At 36.0% G+C, this 24,728-nt stretch overlaps 1 protein-coding gene and 1 pseudogene across 1 annotated transcript; one reads left to right on the plus strand and one right to left on the minus strand.

Moving 5' to 3' along the window:
• Positions 1 to 638: 638 nt before the first annotated feature.
• Positions 639 to 3,219, minus strand: LOC107872860 (geraniol 8-hydroxylase-like). Its single transcript, XM_047413608.1, has 2 exons — positions 2,050 to 3,219; positions 639 to 1,422 (listed from the first exon to the last, which is right to left on the minus strand). The coding sequence occupies exons 1-2, from the start codon at positions 2,935 to 2,937 to the stop codon at positions 823 to 825; spliced, it is 1,488 nt and encodes a 495-aa protein (XP_047269564.1). The 5' UTR covers positions 2,938 to 3,219; the 3' UTR covers positions 639 to 822.
• Positions 3,220 to 6,884: 3,665 nt separating this feature from the next.
• Positions 6,885 to 9,254, plus strand: LOC107874031 (annotated as a pseudogene).
• The last annotated feature ends 15,474 nt before the right edge of the window (positions 9,255 to 24,728 follow it).

The following is a 24,728-nucleotide window of genomic DNA, read 5'->3' on the forward strand; positions in this document are numbered from 1 at the left end:
TCCTGATTGTTGGAAGCTACTAAATGCTTCAAGCTTTTTAATTCGACAATTCTTGTGCTTTGTATTGTGTCTTTGTTTTTCCGAATAGGTTAATACTTTGTGAATGCGTTTGTTTCCCTGAATAGGTTAATACTTTGTGAATCTCTGAATTGTGAATATAAATATTTATATATATAACACAAATAGGGGTAATACAGTAACTTAGTATATCCTTATTGAGTTATAAGTTAAACCGATAACCCAACAAGCTAAAACCGAAATCGAATGTTTTACCTAGTAATTTTTTTTATAAAATCAATAAAAAATCGCTAACCCAATAACCCAATACCAGTAATCCAATAACATTTTTATCAGTTCGATTTTTGCACACCCCTAACCATGCATATCTATCAATATCTACTTTAATTTAATCCTCCCTGATCCATATGCCTTGATGAGTACGTTTGTCGTGTTCTCAATTATCATAATGCGTCGCAAGTTGGGAATTTGAAAAAAATTTTGGTCAAATTTTTTTTTTTTTTATGAAAAAATTAATTGGAGGAAAATGACGAAAAAATGATTTTGTATATATCATGTTTTTTTAGTGAAGGAAAAAATTTCGAATAACTTTTTTAAGAATCTTCACACTGTAATATATATAGATTATAAATTGTAGATGTAGATTATAGATATAAATATAAATTATAGATATATGGGTTAAGAGACGACGTACACTATACTCGTTACATAAATATATGACTCCACAATCTGATTGCTCACACAGGGACAATCCCATTATTAAAGTTATATAACATACTCTTATGATCTTACTTTTCCTCCACACTAGCTAGGAACTGCAACAAGAGGAATAGCCTTCCTCAAGGTAACTCCAAACTGTTCCTCCATATCCAAATTCTCTGGTGTCATCCCTTTTGGTAACTTCCAATTAAATGGTTGGATAATAGAAGCCAACATTAAATTCACCAACCTTATAGCCAGTGGCATTCCTGGACAAATTCTCCGCCCTGCGCCAAACGGTATATACTCAAAGTCCCTGCCTTTGTAATCCACGCTAGATTCGATGAATCTTTCAGGCAGAAACTCTAATGGCCTTACCCAAGACTTCGAGTCTCTTCCAATAGCCCAAGCGTTAACGAGAACTTGACTGTCCTTGGGCACGGTGTAACCGAATATTTCTGTGTTGTTTAGCGCTTTGCGTGGTAAGAGTAATGGAACTGCTGGATGAAGTCTCAAGGTTTCTTTTACAACTGCTTGAAGGTATGGGAGTTTGTTGATATCTGATTCTTTCACTGGCCTTTCTATGCCTATTTGTTCAATAATTTCTTGTCGTACTTTGTTGAGTTCTTGAGGGTTTCGAAGGAGTTCTGCCATCGCCCATTCTGTTGTTGCTGCGGATGTATCACTTCCGGCAATGAACAAATCCTGTCATTAAATATAATACAATTAAAAAAACTACTCAGTTTGTTTAAGATTTTCGTTTAATTTCCATAAAATTGTGAAAAGTATGTATTACTTGTAATAAAACTTTTACAGTAATGTCTTTTTATGCAGTTTGTTTCTTAACTCGATACCTTCTTTTGATTAATTGACATGATAGGATTAACACCTAACACTTCACTCTGGCTCACACCCATTGGTAATGACTCAAATAAGAAAAAGAAACGGCAATTTTAACAATATTTCTGAAAAAAGTTGATGAGTATGCTAAATAAAAACCATTAAAATGAAAACAAAAAAAGTATATCCTTGATTGATTTTTAGCAAATAGAGTAAAGGAAACTTATAGGATTACATTTTGTAATGGTGTATGAATTTGTTTATAACAACGCAGGCTGGGAGAAACAGTACAATTACACTCCTATGACTTTTATATGTCATTGGGAGAATGTTCATAAGTGAAAGCAGAGTTGCGTCGTGCACAAAGCTGCCTCTTCCTCTATGAATTTACTTATAAGGAATTTTATCACTAATAGAGTGACATGTTCCTCTCCCGCAACCCAAAATCAACCAAAATAAACAATTTCTTAGTCACTTCAATAAGAAATTTACCACGATAAGAGGCTTGATAGTATTGCGACCAAATCCAGACCTTTCATCTTCACATTGATCAAGAAGTACATCCAAGAAATCCATCTCTTCCTTATTCATCCCTGAGTTACGTCTATCTTCAAGTCTCTTCCCAATTTGTTCTTCAAATATCTCATGCAACCTTAAATATGCTGGCCTTGTACGACGTCTCACTCCTTGCAAATCTAACCACTTTAGCACCGGAAAATAATCAGACAAGTTAGGTTTCCCAGTGCCCTCCATGATCCTCCAAACCAGATCCTTAAACTCTTGAGCCTTCTCGAATTCTTGGTCCACCATATCAATGGAGAAAATTGTGCGGGACATTAAATTCAGCGTCGTCGCGAAAGCAACGCGTCCTACGTCAACAGCCGAGCCACTCTCACACTGTTTCCTTATGTGGTTCACAAGCCGTTCAGCCATTTGGTGACGTAGTTCTTGAACCGAATCGAGCCTTTGGTTAGTGAACATTTGGGTGTTGCATATCCTTCTCTCGTTTCTCCACATGTTGTCAGGTGGGACCCATGCCAACGTGGCTTCCCTATTTGGTTGGGATTCGACTGCATCAGGAACTGTGCGAGCCGAGAATGTTTTGTCGTGTTTCTGGAGGATTTCTTTGGCTGATTCTGGGGAGGAGGCTATGATCGTGGTGATCGAGCCGAGTTTTAGAGTCATGAGAGGACCATGGATTTTGGATAGCTCGGCTAGTGATCGGTTGGGTCTTGAGCCTAGCTCGAGGATTGAGCCGATTATTGGGAGACCAGCAGGACCAGGTGGTAGCTTCATGCTGGATTTGAAATTGAAAATTAGTTTGATGAAGAACCAGCAGAAAATTAGTGATATGCAGAAGAGGAGGATGGAAAGTTCCATTTTTCTTGCTTCTACTCTTGTCTAAGGAATAATTACAAAGATAGGAGTTGTGTAGAGACATATTGTGTTTTGGTCCTTTTTTGGATAAACTTGCTTATGCACAAAGCTTATCTCGCCAGAAAAGAAATCGAATCCCGCCATAAAGAAGATCAACACTGCAGTGCTATCACTTCATGTTCTTTCTATTTTTTTATAGGTAAGAAATATGTTATCCATTATATTATATATTATGAAAACAATTTTAGAAAGTAGATTATGCGTCAAATATCTTGAAACAATCACGAGTAGTTGCTTATTTACGGTGTTTGGGAAATAAGGAAAAGATACAATAATAGGAAATATTATTCATAAGTAGATATATAGTTAACTTGAATCAAATTAGTCACGATCTTAAAAAATTATTTCAAGTTATGTGAAATATAGTGTATAGAAAGAACGAAAGTATACGTAATCGAATGATGTTAGGCAGATCTATATTAAGACGATGTTCAAATAATGAAAAGATAATGACACATTTAATTATAGATATTTGATTACATATCCACTTAAGCGAGTATATTATACCTGTCAAGTTGAAAGTCAAATAATATGACACTTGTCAAAACGAAATTATCTCTTCGGAAGATATGACAAATGTCATGTTGCAAGTCCGTAAACATAATACATGGCATTCACCTGTTATGTGTCCTCAAGCTTTCATGCAATCGATGATTTTTTGAACAATTGCCTACAAAAATTCTTCTAAAATGTTAGATAATATCAATGATCTCTTGCATATTTGGAATCAGCTGATAGAGTGAGACTTCCTTGATTTGTATGGATAAAATTCAAAAGCTTTGGTGTTTTTAAATTTATGAATTAAATTTAGATTGATAAAATTAATTTATAAAATATTAGTGAATTATAAAGTTTAAAAATAAACTTATTTTAATAGGAGGTTTTTTTCTTTGAAAGAATTTTTACATGAAGCAAGTTTAAGCTAAGTTTTGTGCATTAACTATAAAATATTTTATACTAGGTAAACTTTGTCAAAGAATTAAAACAGAAGTATTGTTTTTTAATGAAAACAAATCACTTATTCTTTAATTTTCTACTTAATATCAATCATCTATATGGGGTTTTGACTATTTAGATCTTTTGACTATTTAGATCTTTAAAAGCATTAAAGAGGGAAATGCTCCATGTCGTGGTTTTTTTTTTCACTTCAAGAATTTGAACCTAATCATCTAACTAAGAATGAAGAAAATTTTATTTTTACCATCACCATTTCTGATGGTAAGATATCATCTATGGATCGCTTGATGTGAGGTATAAGGTATAATAGTTCAAAGATAAAGTGCAAGATTGTTTTATTCCATATTTGGTTGGATATATTAGTTAATCTCGAGATTATTTATTCCATCGTTTATAACATAGTGATAAAATAAGTTTCTGATATACATGACGAGATAACTAATTCAAAATAGCTAATCTCAAGATTAATTATCCTATGAATACTTGTTCGCAACCAAACGACCATCATTAGTCAGCAACATCTAGAATATCCAGTTCTGTAACCAAAATATATTGATCCAAAATACTTGTAACTTTGAATCAAAAGGGCATTAATTAATTATATAATTTTTTTCAATTCCACCTTAATTACTATTTCCAAAAAACATATATAGTCAATAATTACTACTTATTCTTAGGGCTGCCCTTTTAATTACTACTTATTCTTAAAAAAGTACAAGGCTAATTTAATTAAAATACCTTTTGTTATTAGTGTCGTCAAATAATGTTATCAATAGTGTGTCAACGATAAATTAAAAAATCGGAGCATGGAAATATAATATAAAGAAACAACAACAAAATTCAGCAATAGTTATTCTCCATTCTAAACATTTACCACAATTTTATTTTATTTAATTGATTTTGTTTTAGTGTTCTGAGCACAAAATCTTCATCACGTAATAATAGATAGATTATGCAGTCCAACTATAAAATTTTCTATGTAAGGCTCTTTTTTCCGCATAGAGGTAGGCCTAATCCTGAAAGATGGGGGAGGCCTATTTGATCCATACATAGAGGTCTCAAGACTTCTCCTGGCAGATCCCTTTATTTAAAAATGAAAACTTCTTGATTTGAGGTTGTTAATTAGAATATTTGGCCAGTCAATCTGCATTGGCTTCCTTCAAGCAGTGGTACCACTTTAACATTTCTTGATTGACAATTTGCATTATGTCCTCAATTAGCTTCTGAAAGTTCCATTGGATCTTGCATTGACAAACTATCATTTGCACAACCATTAGTGAATCTAGTTTTTTAAGTTGCATCACGACAGTCCATACAAAGTTGCTTGTATTTCACTTGAGTAGTTGAGTTACGTCGTTATTGAAGAATTGAAGTGGTTTGGCAATTTTCTTAATAATCCCTTCAGCTCCTGCTTTGGAGAGAGTTGTAGGTAAATGTCATCAGTATTCAAGACAAATGTGTACTGACTGGGGCATTCCCACTGGACTAAGTTTCTTGTAATCCTTGGCCTATAGATCATGGCCAGGGCGCAGACATATTCCCAGTTTCATTCTTGATTCATTTAATTGAACAATTTTCCAACTGTCTTGACTTGAAATAAAAGTTGTTGTTTGATCTTGAAATTGGTAGTGTCCTTCCACTCCTATCTCTTAATGCATCAAGCTTTTCCCAGCGGGCAATACTAGAAGTAATCAGTAATAGTACTGTACTGCTTTGTTGGGTTGTCCATTCCAGCAAAACTTCAGCTTGTCTGCAACATTGTTGGCTGCCACTGATGCCGAATGGGTCCCCTGCAATTTTCCAGTACCTGTTAGCCCCGTCCCTCCTAGTGGATACATGATTTAGTGTTTCTTGTTTGTCCGCTTTTGCAACATATACATTTTGTATCTGTCTGGATCCCAAACCTGCTTAGAACATGGAGTGAGCACTTCTTTTTGTAAGATATTATAAGTTGTGCTATTTCTTGAAGTGGCAATCGAAGTTTGAATTTTTCAAATTGAAGACTTGAAGTTAATTGAAAAGTAGTAGTAGTGAAAAGTCTCAGAAATTGTTAGACATGAATGGTACAATTATCACTTATCTAATTCAAAGGAAGTTTAATTTGGGAAGGTTTAGAGCCTCAGATTAGTTTTTCTATAATTCAAACTGAATGATTATGATATTATTATTTCATCTTTACTTAGTTACTCCCTCCGTCCCAAATTATCCATCCCAAATTGAGAACATTGATTAAGAAAAATAATTAATAACATGGTTAGTTTACCATTACTACCAGAAATTACCCCTATTGCAACAGACTTTTTGGCAACGGTTCCAAAAGCATTGCAATAGGCCGTCTATTGCAACGGTTGTAACCGTTGCAAAAGAGAATTACTCTGGTAGAACATTTTTGTAGTATAACCGTTGCTTTTGTTGAAGAACTATTGCAATAGAGACTCTTATTCCAACGATTTCATGAACCGTTGGCATAGAGTCATCTATGGCAACACTTTATTTGGTTAAAAAGGATATTGCAACGTTTTTCTTTTGCTTCCCTCCCAATATTGCTAAAAATTAAAGAACTATAAACATTTGTCCCAATTTCAGTTTCAGCTTGGGTGAACTGTGCACCACAATTGCCATTTTATCCCAAAATCGGGAGCTTCAATTTCTTCATTGTCCTCCGTCCGCAATTTCAATTTCAATTTCTTCACTGTCCCCAATTTCAATTTCAAGAATTGGTTAACTGTGCTCCAACTCCATTTAGTTAAATTTCTTCAAAAAGTCAAAAAATCCGATAGCGGTGCTCCGACTTCATTGTGCTCTGGCTGATGTGTTCCGACTTCACTGCTCCGATGTTGCTGCTTCGACTTCAGATCTTAAATTTGCACTTCATCTTTACCGACACGGAAATAAGCATGCTTTGCAAATGTTTCTTTTAAATGACATTTAAGATGACTTTGTTTAACCAAATAGGATACCTTGGGTTGGAGCAGGAGGCTGAAAACTTGAAAAAGAAAGTAGCTGCTTGCACACGAGAAAATCAGAATCTTCAAGAAGAGCTATCAGAAGCTTATAACATCAAAGTTAGTTTTACATCTAATTTTTCAATGTCATCGCCGGGCCTCTTTGGTATTAATCTTACAGATGCACTTATTTTTCAATCTTCACTTTGCTAGGGTCAAATGTCTGATCTGCACGGTGCTGAAGTTTCCAAGGTCTTCTCTTTGCTCTTCTCCCTTCTCTATCCGCATGAATGGAGTGAGAAAGCATAAACATTAGGGTCTGGAGGTGCACCACGTGCTTGTTAATATAATTTAATGTGTTATATTGCTCCAAGACTACCTTTTCTCTCTCATATTGACTGTTAAAACGGTTTCTGTTTTGGGGGTGACCCAAATTTCATTGTTATAATTATGGTTCTTGGAAAGCTAAGAGCTTGCAACTCAGATGGTTTAGATGTTCATTTTTGTTGGATCTAGAGTCAATTAAGTATCAGGAAGTGCATATCATAGCCCAATATATTGTAACTTGCCCGTTTTCTATTTTACTCTAGAATATAGAAGCAAAAAAGCAGCTTAAATTTTTTCAAGGTTGTGTTACTGCTGCATTTTCTACGCGAGACCATGCTGTAATGGTGGTTGGAAAGATTCCTTTCTTTGGTGTTTATATTGTTTAATACTGTTAAACTCTGCAGAACCTGACTACTAAAATAGCAGCCATAGCCTATATGTAATGTACCTGTGCATTCATAATACATGTTGTTTTCTTCTGTGCTTACCCTTTATTATTTCCTTATTTACTGATCCTCTCGTAGTCTTATTCATCTCAATTTGTTATCAACACATTCAATTTTATTTATAGTATCTGGTTATTGAAGTCTAAATTTTGACCCTCTGTATCAAATTATAAGGTGATGGAGTCTCATCAAGCGAGTAAATTGGACACTTTTGGAACTGCAAAGGCTGTTATCTCTTGCTTTGAGAAACTAGGCGCATCTAGTAATGCTAGAGTTCCTAAACATAGAGAAATTCTGAGTAGCAGTTATCACAATATTTTTTCATCATACCTCTCTCTGAGTTCTTGAAAATGGCTAGAGGGAAGCTTGAATCCCCCCAGCAGAAGATTTCATCTACAACAAATCTGTCTTCTTTGTAAGTACTGTTTGTGTTTTGGACTTCTTGTTTAATAAAAAAGTTTCAATTTTGCATCTTGTTTATGGTCTTTTATGATTGGAACCGGTTGATTAATGGTTAGCTAGTTGGTTATTGCTATGTTTTGAGAATTTTGCTTGGTTTTTATGCAGTCCTGAAGAGGACTTGGTTGAGCTTACATGGCAAAATGGTCAGACTGTTATGCAATGACAGTCCAGTAGTGCTAAGAAGAGTCCCTTTCGTAATGATCTTTCGTTAATTGCTACGGGGGATCTAGACAAGTACCCGGGCAATTCATCAACTTTTAAGATTGGGAATTTTGGTTTGGTGGACTCTATGTTGGATGATATGCCTTTATTCTGTGCCTACTGGTGAATTAGATTTGATTTAGGAGGATGAAGAAGTGCCTTGGTTAGGTTATTCAGCAGATGACAGTCTGCAACAAGATTATTGTTCTCAATTGCTACCTGAAATATCTGATGTGACGACGAATGAACAACCCAGACAGAGTCTATTTGGTTTAATGAATAAGAGAGGCAGTTCTAATAAGATAATTGGGGATTCACATAGTGTTCCTGTACATAATACTGTGAATTTTGAGCAAAGAAATTCATCGAAGGTTTCTCAATTTAGCCTATTAAGTTCACTGGCATCTCCGAAAGGTCAAACGCCCCTTCCTAACCTAGAGTCAGGAGCTTCAGATATCTTTAGCTGTAAAAATATATATAGCAATACTCCAATGTCTGTTTTGAGGGATTCAAGTCAAAGTCAAGTTTCAGCTGGTGATGTTAAGAACAATAAAATTCAAAAGCAAAACATGGATCCAATTTGTTGAACTTCTCACATTTCTCAAGACCTGCAGCTAAGTATCAAAATAGTACTGAGGGTTCAAATTTCCCAGGTTCATCCATATTAGAAGCAAAAGGGAAAAAAGATGGAGAAAAAGGGACAATTGGTGACCATCGTGTTAGTGCTGCTGCAGCTGACAATTACTTTACTTCCAAGAAGGAAAATATTTTCCATCATCCAACTAATGCGGTGTTTTCCCAACTCGAGTCAAAAGCATTTGGAGCTAACTTTCATGTCAGATCATGTCGTGTTGAACAGTTTGATAATGTATTCAGAGAGTGTTAAAGTAATAATGACGACACTTCTGGAACTCTAGCATAGCTTTTTATGCCTGCCTTCTTGTTCGCTGTCCATTAGAGGTTTGGATGATTAGATCCAAGAATAAGGACCACATTACTGTATATTCTATGTACAGGATGAGAGACAAGCCATTTTCTGGGAATCTTGCAAATATATTGGACATTCAACTCCATAGACCTTCAAACATTCAGAAAACTGATCCAAAAGCTGAATGCGGCATTTGTTATGCTCCATATCTTCCAATTGGTAATCCTCTATCCGTAAGATAAACCCATTGATATTCTGTGGATGGCATTGACTTGGTGATGTCAATCTAGATGAAGAACTTGGTGATAGAAGCTGAAGTAGCACTGATTGTATATGTGAAAATAGCAGTTGCAATAGGGCCTTCCATAGTGTTTGCCTGAAAAACAATACGAGGCATATGAATAGCCATTATTGTTGGAACTGTTGCATCATCTCTTGCCTGTCCGACTAAACTTATAAAATGTAGATTATGCCGCACGAGAAGTGCCAGGAAATTCTGTTATGTTTGGAGTATATGAAGCATTAAAGCAGTATTTTGCAGGAGGCATGGATACTTCTGGTGCTGTTGTTCAGTGGAAAAGGTTACGAGAAGGTCCACGACTTGCTGTTTTTGGATTTAGATTACTAGTTTGTAAAAATTTGTTTTGTGATATGTATATAATTGTGTATTATAATTTATTATATATGTAATTACTAATTTAAATAGTTGCATAAAATTTTAATTTGAATTATTATAGTAATGAAAGATTTTGTTGTGATGTGTATATATATATAATTGTATTAATATAATTCTCTCTCTCTTTCTCTCTCTCTCTCTCTATATATATATCGTTGCAATAGGTGTCAAAAAGCATTGCAATAGGTAGCAAAAAAATGTTGCAATAGGTGTCAAAAAATGTTGCAATAGATATCCAAAAATTGTTGTAATAGGGCTATTGCAACGCTTTGCCATCATTGCAATATACTCTATTGCAACGGTTCTTAACCGTTACTATAGACGATACAAAGCGTCGCAATAGGAAGTTAGAAAAACCATTGCAATAGGTCCATCTATTGCAATAGTTTTCGTAACCGTTGCAATAACCGTTGCGATAGACCTATCCAAACGCTCACATATGCAACGCCTTCCTAACAGTTGAGGTAGATCTATCGCAATGGTTTTTTTTTTTATCTATCACAACATTTTTTGAACCGTTGCTATAGAGTTAATTTCTAGTAGTGCATAGTACCCTTATTAAATGATGTTTACATTTTAATTTGAAGAAAAAGTAATTAATGCAAAGGGTAAAACATGAAATTTTTTTTTTGTCTCTTCTTGGTTAATGAAAAATGACAAGTAAAATGAGAAATCAAATTAGGAAATTTGAGACGGATAATTTGGGATGGAAGGAGTATTTCATAAGGTGAGAATCGTCCAAAATCTATTTTCTGGCCATACACCGAGGGCATCAGCTCATTTAGCTGGATTATTCTCAGAGGTTGGGTTGTTAATTCGCATTAACTCCTCACAATAGACTAGTAATTACTCTCTATGCTAGTTAATTGGTTTAGCTCAACTTTTTTACTTGCACCCAATTTACACAACTTTTCCATTAATTACTCTAGGATATTAAATGGACTCTTGCAAATACTTTTTGTTGTACTGCCAAATAAGGTTGTTCAATAGAATTGGACAAAAATGTCTTTCAATGTTTGGCTTGATTTAGAGTTTGTATCACGAATTAACTAGTGCTCGATGTGGATTTGTATATAGAATCCTTTCAGCTGCATCTTTAATTGATAGAATTTAAAAGCAAGAAATCAATCTAGTACTTTTATTAAATAGAATTGATTTTGCAGACTATACTTTATGTTTGTATTTTTTTAAATGGGAGTGAAAAGAGTTATAACAACATTCGAATAAGATGGATTGAGTATAATTTTTTCTATGGCCTTAAGTGCTAAAAAAAGAAGCTGCATTTCAATATTCAATTATTCTCTTCGCATATACTATTACTAGGAAAAATCCAGACATCAGTAATCAAAACTGACCCCCAAAGGTTTAAACTTTAAATCTTGGGGGACAAATGAGTTCTTTTGAAAACAAAAAATCATCATTGGACAACAATGGGATCTATGACTTCATCATATGATATGTTTCATCCCAACTAAGGTCAAATTCTTTATTAAATTACAGAGTATAGAAAATATATAAGTGCTCCGTGCATGTGAATTTTGACCAGCTTCATTTTGTTTGGAATACTTGACCTACATGATCATATATGTTGGGTTCAATTGGTGTGAATGGAAAATAAAGGGACATAATCCTTCGAGAAAAAGACATACTATTTTGAAAAAGGGGTGACTGTTCGATCAGTTGTGACTGTTCAGAAAAGACATGTTATTTCAGAATGGACAGACATGACTATTTCGAAATGCTACACCTTTTTGAAACCATTGCCACCTTTCCGGTGAACCATTGCCACCTTTCGAAAAAGACACTTAATGACTATATAAACCTGCATTTTTTCACAGGTTTTGTATGAATTTTTTCTACATAAGCAAAACCTTTCTCTTGCTTCAAAATACTCCGTGTGATCATATCCCATTGAGTGAGTTCGAAGAGAATTCGCTCGTTTGAGGTACCACTTCAGTCGGATTGTTAAGCCATTTTATCCTAGGAGGAAAATTCCGCAACTCCGAGCACTTGAGGTGAATTATTTCCTTAAGGACACTCCGTGAAGTCAGAGGACTTAGCTTTTTCTGCTTCATCTAATTTTCTTTAAAATACTGAAAACACACTTCTTTGAACGATCGTTTTTGATCTTATGCTGAAGGTGTTGGAAACTTCATAAGTGTTCTTGATTTATTCTTGACCTTGTGTTGAAGTTGTTTTGCTAAAATACAGATTTTTGTGTACCCGAAAGCAACAATCTTAAGGAAATAATTGAAAAAAAAATATATTTTTTTGCTTGTTTGGTGAATTTTTCTTTTGACTAAAGTTTTTTTTCATAATCTGTATTGTTTGGTTTCTGGAGATTAAAGCTTTAAGCTTTCTACTCCGTTTGAAATTAACAAGTGATTTGAAGAAATAAAATCTTCATCACAAGTTAGAGGTCATTCGGTTCATGATTGGAAGTCATAAAAACTTCATTGTTAAACTAGAAACAAGGAGTGTTTAAAGTTGCTGCAACTTTATAAGTAGTATTTTGATATACTAAAATTTACTGTCTTGTTATGATAGAAAGATGACTACTGAAAATCAAGTGAATGATATTGCAAAGACTGTGGCAGCAACCAATGTTTCCACAATGAGTCATACAAGTGCTCTACAAGCAATGACACCAGCGGAGAAACCCAAAAAATTCACCAATGTTGATTTCAAAAGGTGGCAACAGAAGATGTTCTTCTACCTTACAACTTTATATCTTCAAAGATTCACATCTAAAGAAGATCCAGAGGTACCCAAGGGAACTTCGGACCAGGAGAAATTTGTCGTTACGGAGGCGTAGAAACACTCAGATTTCCTATGCAACAATTACATTCTAAATGGCCTTCAAGATGAACTATACAATGTGTATAGTGGAATGAAGACGACAAAAGAGTTATGGGGGCGCTAGAAAGAAAATAAAAGACTGAGGATGCTGGAACCAAAAACTTATTCGTTGCAAGATTCCTTGAGTTTAAAATGATTGACAGCAAGTCTGTTGTATCTTAAGTCCAGGAACTGTAAGTTATCATCCACGTTCTCCTCGCGGAAGGTATGATTTTGATGAATACCTTTGTTGAACATATTAAAAATATTCTTAATGTTCACATGAACTTAATTGTAGGTATGTGTAACGCCCCGAATCTGGTACCCGAAATGCTATAAGGTGCTCATGACCCCAAAGGACTATAAGCTAACCCATGACTAATATCTGTAACTGAGCATTAAATAATATACTATAAATATGCGAAATGTAAGCTGTAAGGTCATAAGGTTCAAAACTGAACTAATACTAAATATAAAACAATGTCTGTAATGGGGTAAATAAACTGTCTGAAACATACTGAAGTCTAAAAGCCTCTAAAACTGACTGTCTAAATAAGGAGTTGATGGGATAAGTCCCCAACTAACTCCATATACTGAAATAAACAAGTACTGAAAGAATGACATAGTCAAATAATAACATCCTCGAATGATGAGGACTCACTTCTAACTCTATCTGCTGAAATCCACTGTTGCTCTGAATCTCGTACTTTTGAACCTATGACATAAAGTAAAACACCATAGCGCAAATGCGTCAGTATGTTGGAATGAACTGTTATGCAAGTGAGGTAGGCTGAATGCAAATAGTTCATATGAATGAGAAATACTAACTGACTGACTAACATGAGCGTGAGAATATATGCATGGATACGTAACTGTAACTGAGACCATACTGACACTAGGCACTGAATTCTGAGTACAGATTTACTAATATCTGAGTTTACTGATACTGATAATTGATTCTACTGAATACTGAGAGACTGATGTTATATTAATGATAAAGGAATGACTGTATTTGACAGTTTTGATTATGAGGAACTGATCTGATTGGCTGTATCTGACAGTCGTGTATCAGAACATATCTATATAACATGAGTTACTGATAACTGATATAGCTGATACTGAGTAACTGTATCTGACAGTCTATATTCTGATGGAACTAGCTGAGTTTCGTGCTGTTCTGAGTTGACTGTGTCTGAAGAACTGTCTGAGTTCTTTTACTGAGACTGAGACTAAGATTGAAACTGTAACTGTGAGAGGTAATCATCTAACCGACATGCCCCAGAATTGAACTGGTAGGGTCCAACCTGTAACCCCAGCTGGAAGGGTGTCAATACCATGCCACGGGTAAAGATAATCTGTGAGTATACCCTCTCTGATAGGAAGCTCTTCCATCAACCCCTCCTGGTAGGTAACTGTAACGCCCTGAAATTTCATCCCGAGATACCACATGGTGCTTAGGGTTAAATGTAGCCCCAAGCTAACCCTCGGAGCCAGACACTACCTCAAGGAATTCAATTCAACAATAGTCATGCACAACAAAGAGATATACCACATCGGGTTCAAGAGAAATACTGGAGAATACTAGACTGTACAATAACATTATATTGAATGTCTGTACATACCAACCCTCTAGTCTGATAAATCCTCTATATATCAAAATCAAGGAGCCATTGGGACAAACCCCTAATTGACTCAAACAGTATTGAAAGCCATGACAACAAAATGATATCACCAAAAATATAGACACGGTCCTCGAACCATGAGGACTCACCACTGAGGGAACGTAGTTGAGGCACTCGAATATCGCTAACGCGGCTGCGACTGAGTACCTGAACCCACATTACAAGAAAATGTAGCCTATAGGAAAATATGTGGGTCAGCACTTTGGAATGTACTGAGTATGTGGGGGTGCATACAACAATGCAAATATCATCATCAATTTCATAAAAATATGCATATGTACAATGATGGCTCACTTGGCTTGAGTTAGATTGAAACATATTTTTCATGATCTCATAGTAAATAAATCATATGATAAAAACCTCATAAATTATCATAAATAACTTTACTCTTCAACTCAAGACTCGGAGTGACTCGGTAATTCAAGAAACTCAACTTTTATGGATATGGGAGGTTCTTATAACCAACATAAACCATGTGAGCTACATGGAGTCCAACATTTTGCCCTCCTAAGGAGAGAAACCTATATTGGAGGGAGCGTCGTACTCTTGCCAGGGAGTACAACCTAAATTTAGTAATCACAATCTCATACTCGGCTTTTGGACCACAATTATCAATATCAATCCTATGGTGGCACGTAGTTTCGAGGAAATACCATATTTCTCGTTTGGTGCTAAATACTACTCCCAGACACAAGCTCAGAACGCGTTAGGAAATCCACCACAAACATCAAAAGGGTCTATTATGAAGACCAAATCAAATCTCTTTCTCATTTATCAAATCATAATCAATTTGTGTATTCCTAACTCGACTCGACTCAAATCAAATCAATCTTTCTCAATCTCAAAATGTATCAATTCATTAACTCATGACAACATCAATAACTTTGAGAAAATATCAAGACTCATTGTAACAACTCAATCTCATGAATCAATATACTCAATAATCCAGTTTGTTATAAGGAAGCTTAAAGCTTGACACATATCTTGAAAGCACTTGAAATATCAATTCATGGTAGAAATATGAAATTCACAATATTAAATATCAAGTCATAACTTGGGAATAACAAAATAGTCATGTATAACAAAGCTTGAACAATTTATATTCTCATAATCTTATGATGAAGTAATTTGGGTATAAACCCACTTGCAAAATCATATAAATCCATGATAGAAATCAAAGCTTTGGGCACAAAAATGAAAGTATTGCTCTTGTTCAAAACCCCATATACCTTAATCTTTGAAATTGGATGAATTCTAGTGCTTGAGACTCTATCCGCACTTGTAATAAATGATTCTCGAAGCCCACACTATGAGGAACTTGATTCTTGAAGAAATCTTGAAGATTTATGGATGATTTTTGAAAGATTAATATCCTTAAATAAAAAGCCTAGATATATTTCTTAAGAGAATTGGAAGAGAGAATGAAGAAATTAGGGTTTAGATGGGAATTCTCATATATATAGGGGCCTACAAAATATGGGAAAAGACCAAAATACCCTTGCAAAAATGTCCTTTAATTGCTGAAAAAAATAGCTGACAATATTCGTGACAAGTCGTCAGACTGTGATAAGTCGTCACGAAATATCGTCACAAAAGGGTGGATTTTATGATTTTCTGCTTAAGGTTGACGACATTGGTGATAAGTCATCACACTTGTGACAATTTATCACAAAATATCATCACTGGGGGTGGAAATATGCCTAAGGTTGACGACATTGGTGATAAGTCATCACACTTGTGACAGCTTATCAAAAAATGTCGTCACTCAGTTTTCCAGCCTAACATGCTAGAGTAAAATGGGCATAACTCTTGGCTCCGATACTGGATTTGGGTGAAATTGGTATCATTGGAAAGCTAATTCAATTATCTATATTTTAGTAGGTCACAAGTAGTATAACAAGATATATAATCAATTGAAGTTGAATATGGCAATATCCTTTCCAAGAATTCAATCGATAAGGAATATTTTGATTCACCTAATCGCTAGGATATCTTTGAGGCCTTAATACACATCACTCTTGATCAGAAAACAACCAAAACAATATAATTTATTTCTCATAAGTTTGAGTCATGGTTGCACTATTGGTTAGAGTTTCGGGGTATTACAATATCTCCCCCTTAGAAACATTCATCCTCGAATGTTGCCATATAGGCCAAGAACAAGAAAAAATGAGGACGTATAGCTGGAAAGACTCACTCAAAAGGCTTAATTCACTCTATACCTTCGGATACCCTACAAAATACACGAATTCGTGATGGAAGTAGACACACAATTGAATCTTTAATAAGAAGAGGGCAAAATTAAGAAAGAATGGTATCTTCTGCTCACTCCAAACTCACAGAAAAGAGGTGAGGGTACTTGGCTCACATATCATCTTCGGCTTCCCAATTAGCACTCTCAACAAATTGATTTATCCAAAGCACTTTAACCAAAGAAACTTCTTTGTTCCTTAGCCTACGGATTTGAAAATCCGACATCTCAACCGGAATCTCCTCAAATGAAAGGCTATCCTGAATATCTAAGCTTTTGGAAGAATCAACCATGACAGAATCACCAATACACTTCTTAAGTATGGAAATATGAAATACCGGATGAATGCTAGACAACTCTGTGGGTAACTCCATCTCATATGCTACTTTCCCAACACGACTCAGAATCTTGTATGGACCAACATAACGGGGACTAAGCTTTCCCTTCTTCCCAAATCTCTTCACCCCTTTCATGGGTGAAACCTTTAAGTACACCAAATCATCAATATTAAACTCAAGATTTTTTCTTCTCACATCCGCATATGACTTCTGACAACTTTGAGCGGTCTTCAATCTTTCTTGAATTAACTTAACTTTTTCCATAGCCTCGAACACAACATCAGGACCAATCACAGCTGCTTTTCATACTTCAAACCAACCTATAGGTGATCTACATATTTTCCCATACAAATCTTCGAACGGGGCCATCTGAATACTAGCATGTAAACTATTATTATATGCAAATTCGATCAATGGCAAGTGCTCATCCCAACTATCTTTAAAATCAAGCGTACATGCCCTCAACATATCTTCTAAAGTCTGAATGGTCCGCTCAGCCTGACCATCTGTTTGAGGATGGAAAGCAAAACTTAGACGAACTTGGGTACCGAGACCCTTTTGAAAAGCTCTCCAAAACTAGGAAGTAAATTGAGTACCCCTATCAGAGATAATAGCCAAGGGAACTCCATGAAGTCTAATGAATTCTTGAATATACAATCAAGCATAATCCTCAACTGTATAAGATGAATGCACTGGCAAGAAATGAGCTGATTTAGTCAACTGGTCTACAACAACCCAAATCAAATCATGATGATGATGAGACGGAGGCAAACCAATTACAAAATCCATATTCACTTCTTCCCACTTTCAAGTAGGAATGATAAACTCTTGCATTACACCACCGGGCCTTTGGTGCTCTACCTTAACCTGTTGACAAGTAGAACACTTTGCCATAAATCCTGCTATGTCTTTATTCATACCATTCTATTAATAGATTTCCCACAAATCGTGGTATATCTTGGTAGCATCGGGATGAATAGAATATCGCGGGCCATGCACTTCAGCCATAATTATCTGCCTTAGATCATCAACATCGGGAACACATAATCTACCCTGCAATCTCAACACACTATCTCCCCCTTGGGAGAAAACCTTTACCTTTTGGTCCTTAACTGACTCCTTCAGTTTTACCAAACTAGGATTCCTATCTTGCTTCTCCTTTACCTCCGAAGGCATTAGAGTTTCCGCCGAAGGCATTAGACTCTAATGGCCTAGACTCCTTTACCTTTTGGTCCTTATCTGCCTTAGATAGCCATAATTATCTGCCTTAGATCATCAACATCAGAAACACATAATCTACCCTGCAATCTCAACACACTATCTCCCCCTTGGGAGAAAACCTTTACCTTTTGGTCCTTATCTACCGCCGAAGGCAATATCCTAGTTTGGTCAAGGAGAAGCAAGATAGGAATCCTAGTTTGACTAAGGAATCTCACATTGTTTCCGTCGAAGGCATTAGAGTCGATCCCCATTGGGAAGGTAGGTCTAGGCCAATTCTTTACAGCTTTTGTCTTTTGGGGATCGATTCTAATGCCTTCGGCGGAAACAATATGACCCAAAAAAGTAACTGACCTTAGTCAAAAATCACACTTGATAAATTTAGCAAATAATTGATGATCTCTAAGAGATTGCAAGACAATTCTAAGGCATGATCATCCTCACTTCGGGAATATACAAGAATATCATCTATGAATACAATGACAAACATATAGAGATATTGCTTGAACACTTGATTCATAAGGTCCATGAAGGCTGTTGGAGCGTTGGTTAACCCAAAGGACATGACAAGAAACTCAAAGTGACTATAACAGGTTCGGAAGGCTGTCTTTGGAATATCACACTCTCTTACTTTAAGCTGATGATAGCCGTATCTAAGGTCTATTTTTGAGAAGTAGCTCGCACCTTGTAACTAATCATACAAGTCATCAATTTGAGGAAGAGGGTACTTGTTCTTGATAGTTACCTTGTTGAGTTAACGGTAATCAATGCACATATGCTATTTACTATCTTTCTTACACATGAATAGAACAGGTGCACCCCACGGGGAAACACTGGGCCTAATAAAGCCTTTGTCTAAGAGATCTTTGAGTTTCTCCTTCAGCTCTTTAAGTTCTGCGGTAGCCATACGGTGTGGAGAAATGGAAATAGGCTGAGTGCTGGGAAGGAGATCAATCTCGAATTCTAGTTCTCTATCAGGTGAGACCCCTGGGAGATCTTCCAAGAAAACATCGGGAAACTTATTAACAATGGTAACTGACTGTATAGACGAAGTCTCAAACTTGAGGTCTTTAACTCAAACTAGGTGATAGATGCAACCCTTGGAAATCAACTTCCTTACTTTAAGGTAGGATATGAAATGGCTCTTCGAAGTTACAGAACTCCCGGACCACTCAAAAATAGGCTCGTCAGGACACTAAAACTTGACCACTCAGGTACGATAATCTATAGACGCATGGCACGAGTGAAGCCAATCCATACCCAGAATGACGTCAAAATTAACCATATCTAGCTCAATCAAATCAGCACATATAACCCGATGAAGGTCAGTGATAGGACACTTCTTGTACACTCTCTTAGAAATAATAGATTCTCCAACTGGGGTAGAAACTAGAATAGGCTCAGGAATTCGTTCAGGGTCCATCTCAAAATTTACAGCAACCAGAGGTGTCACATAAGAAAAACTCAAACCGGGGTCCATCAATACATACATATCAAAACGAAAGACATAGAGCATACCAGTGGCAACATCTGGAGAGTCCTCATGCTCCTGGAAAGGTGGTATAGCATAGAAGCAATTCTGGCGTAAATCGCCAGCAGTACTAGAAGAGGTGCCCTAAGGAGGAACTGGGCAAATGACATGAGCGGGGGAACTGATAGCCTGACTCTGGGGATGAGAATCTCGACTCCCCTATCTAGCATATGGACAATATCAAAGTTGGTGGCCCAATTTGCCACAACCAAAGCAAACTCTTTGATCAACAAAACACTCACCAAAATGATCTCTGCCATACTTTGCACATAAAAGAGGACGAGGTATGTTACTTACACTTTCCTGAGACCTGGAGGAGATAGGCCTGTTCCCCTGCTTCTTTCTGCTTTTAGGTGTGGGAGCACTAACTGGGGAAGGCACGGGTATAAATGAACGTCCCTGAAATTGAGGACGGTTCTCTCCATGGAATCTGGACTGACTGAATCCCTACTGCTCTAATCTTGCTCTTTTATTCCCTCTTACTCTCTCTCTCTCTTTCACCTTATCAGCTTCAATCTGTTGGGCAGTATCATCAACTGAGAAAGGTCCATCTCCCTATTAAACATAGCAGATCTACACTCTTTCACAATATAACTCGACACACCGATCACAAACTTGCTCATGATGGTCTTGGAGTCAGCCATCATACTAGGAGCATATTTGAATAACTGATTGAATCTAAGACAATACTCCTAAAAAGTCATGGAGCCTTGTCTCAAATTCATGAATTCCTCTATCTTTGCTTTTCTCATCTCAAGAGGAAAGAATCCGTCTAAGAATGCATCCTGGAATAACTACCAAGTCATGGGAGTGGTATCCTTCCCTTTACTCATCATCCATATCTCCACCCAATCATATGCAACATCTTTTATTTGATTGGCAGCCAATTCAACACTCTCATCCTCAGTTACATACATAATCTAGGTGATCTTTCTCACTTCATCCAAGTACATCTGTGGGTCTTTACCTACCTTCGATCTATAGAACTCAGGAGGATTCATCCGCATAAATTCACGAACTCGAGCTGCAGTAGAATTATTCTCTTGCAGAGGTGGAACAATAGCCTGGGTGCTAGCTTGAGCATTGGCGCTAACTGCCTGGGCTAGCGCCTGAAAAGCTGCCCAGAATTCTGCATGAGACACATTCTCATTCAAGGAATCAATGGGTTGAGGTTTTTAGTTGTTTCTATGAGCTCGATGAGGAGGCATTTTCTATTATAAGAGAGCATGAGTTAATCGTAGATAAAGAGACATTTGTAGGCACGATAAACTTTAGAAAGAAAGAAATGACTTTTCCAAAAATGTTCCGTAGCCTCTTGCTCATAGATGTGGCGCGCTACACACCGATGATCAAGACTCTACGTAACGCAGCTTGTCAGACTCCCTAGGACTCCTTAAACCTTAGGCTCTGATACCAAGCTTTGTAACACCCCAAAATTTTATCCTAAGATGCCACACAGTGCTTAGGGCTACACGTAGCCTCAAGCTAACCCTCAGAGCCAGACACTACCTTAAGGAATTCAATTCAACAATAGTCATGCACAACAACGAGATATACCACATCGGGTTCAAAAGAAATATTGGAGAATACTAGACTGTACAATGACATTATATTGAATGTCTGTACATACCAACCCTCTAGTCTGACAAATTCTCTATACATCAAAATCAAGGAGCCATTGGGACAAACCCCCAACTGAATCAAACAGTACTGAAAGCCATGATAACAAAATGATATCACCAAAAATATAGACACGGTCCCTAAACCATGAGGACTCACCACTGAGGGAACGTAGTTGAGGCACTCGAATATCGCTAACGCGGCTATCACTGAGTACCTGAACCTACATTACAAGAAAATGTAGCCCATAGAAAAATATGTGGGTCAACACTTTGGAATGTACTGAGTATGTGGGGGTACATGCAACAATGAAAATATCATCATCAAGTTTATAAAAATATGCATATGTACAATGATGGCTCACTTGGATTGAGTTAGATTGAAACATACTTTTCATGATCTCATAGTAAATAAATCATATGATAAAAACCTCGTAAATCATCATAAATAACTCAACTCTTTAACTCAAGACTTGAAGTGACTCGGTAATTCAAGAAACTCAACTCTTATGGACATGGGAGGTTCTTATAACTGACATAAACTATGTGAGCTACATGGAGTCCAACGTTTTACCCTCCTAAGGAGAGAACCCCACATTAGAGGAAGCATCCACATTGGAGGGAGCATCATACTCTTGCCAGGGAGTACAACCTAAATTTAGTGATCACAATCTTATACTTGTCCTCTCGCCCATAATTATCAATATCAATCCTACGGTGGCACGTAGTTTTAGGGAAATACCACATTTCTCATTCGGTGCTAAATCCTACTCCCAGACACAAGCTCAGAACGCGTTAGGAAATCCACCATAAATATTACAAGGGTCTATCATGAAGACCAAATCAAATCTCTTTCTTATTTATCAAATCATAATCAATTTGTGGATTCCTAACTCGACTCAAATCAAATCAATCTTTCTCAATATCAAAATGTATCAATTCATTAACTTATAACAACATCAATAACTTTGAAAAAATATCAAGACTCATTGTACCAACTCAATCTCATGAATCAATATATTCAATAATCTAGTTTGTCATAAGGAAGCTTAAAGCTTGACACATATCTTGAAAGCACTTAAAATATCAACTCATGGTAGAAATATGAATTCACAATATTAAATATCAAGTCATAATTTAGGAATAGCAAAATAATCATGTATAACAAAGCTTGAACAATTTATATTCTCATAATCTCATAATGAAGTAATTTGGGTATAAACCCACTTGCAAAATCATATAAATCCATGATAGAAATTAAAGCTTTGGGCATAAGAACGAAACAATTTCTCTTGTTCAAAACCTCACGTACCTTAATCTTTGAAATTAGATGAATTCTAGTGCTTGATACTCTATCCGCACTTGTAATAACTGATTCTCGAAGCCCACACTATGAGGAACTTGATTCTTGAAGAAATCTTGAAGATTTATGGATGATTTTTGAAAGATTAATGACCTTAAATAAAAACCTAGATATATTTCTTAAGAGAATTGGAAGAGAGAATGAAGAAATTAGGGTTTAGATGGAAATTCTCATATATATATAGGGGCCTTTAAAAGATGGGAAAAGACCAAAATACCCTTGCAAAGATATCCTTTAATTGCTGAAAAAATAGCTGACGACATTCGTGACAAGTCATCATGAAATGTCGTCACAAAAGGATGGATTTTATGATTTTCTGCTTAAGGTCAACGATATTGGTGATAAGTCATCACACTTGTGACAACTTATCATAAAATGTCATCACTGGGGGTGGAAATCTTCCTAAGGCTGATGACATTGGTGATAAGTCATCACACTTGTGATAGTTTATCATAAAATGTCGTCACTCAGTTTTCCAGCCTGACATGCTAGAGTAAAATGGGCATAACTCTTGGCTTCGATACCGGATTTGGGTAAAATTGGTATCGTTGGAAAGATAATTTAATTATATATCTTTTGATAGGTTACGAGCTCAATAATTCGTAGTATAATGAGAGATATGCTTATTTGAAGTTGAATATAACAATATCCTTCCAAGAATTCAATTAGTAAGGAATGTTTTGATTCACCTAATCGATAGGATATCTTTGATGCCTTAATACACATCAAACTTGATCAGAAAACAACCAAACCACTATAATTTACTTCTCATGAGCTTGAGTCATGGTTGTACTATTGGTTAAAGTCTCGGGGTATTACAATAACACAAGTGAGATGTATTAGTAGCCCTACGCATCGGGGTACATCTCAACCTACGCTGGTTATGTAGTTCTGGAATGCAAGGATTGCTTCTAAAGATCACAACCTCTACTGACTAATAGGTGAGTCCTCATCCTTGGGTCTACTCGGTGCTGAATTCTACTCCCAACCAAATAGATACTGAACATGATTAACTGAACTGAACTGGAATGAGTTTACTAAGTTCCGTTGACTGACGGAATACTACTAAAATCTGATAGCTGACTGAGATTACTGAGATTACTGAGTAGGATTGAACAGATATTGAATATACTGAGTTTTTCCTGAATCATGAGACTGACTAAATTCTACTGCACATGGCTTAATTGAGAGTATTGTAAAAACATGACATGGCTCTAGGTACACAGCTAAATTGTCGAGTACAAGTGCCCTCAGGACTCGATAGAATGAAACTGACAAGGCTTGATACTTTTGATAACATGACCAATATCAACAAATTCATAATTTCATAGTTGGGAATTTCATGAAGCACATGATTATCATAACATTGTACGTGGATAGTAATGCATATAAACATGACATAATTTCATGCTTCTAATCTCATGAACATCTCATCAAGAAATCACAATGCATAGGTTTAGCATGGGAATCATCTTAATCAAGTAGGTATAACATAACCTAAGAGACATGACAAAATCTTGACACATGAAAACTAAGTCCTTGATCATTATTTATATTTTGGGGCATATTATCAAACACCTTGTATGCATACTTAGGGCATAGGTATGATCATCAATTTAATACCACATGGTTCCATAATTTAACTCAATTGCATGAATTTCAACCCTATACTAACGTAGTTTCATGAAAATATGATAAAGATACAATCTTGGCAATCATACAATAATAATAACATGAACACAATCAATTGAAAATAAAAATATCATGACATAGAGTTTAAAATAGGATTCTTGAATTTCATGGATGAAAGAAATCCATGAATCAACACTGTGCATACCTTAGCTCTTGATTTTATGAAGTTTGATAGAGAGAAATTCTTGAACTTGAATCTTCTATGAAAAATCCTAATGTGTTCTTGAGAGGTTTGAGAGAATAGAGTATATTTTGGTGTA

The sequence above is a fragment of the Capsicum annuum genome, chromosome 6, assembly GCF_002878395.1.
Source record: "Capsicum annuum cultivar UCD-10X-F1 chromosome 6, UCD10Xv1.1, whole genome shotgun sequence".
Lineage (NCBI taxonomy): Eukaryota > Viridiplantae > Streptophyta > Magnoliopsida > Solanales > Solanaceae > Capsicum > Capsicum annuum.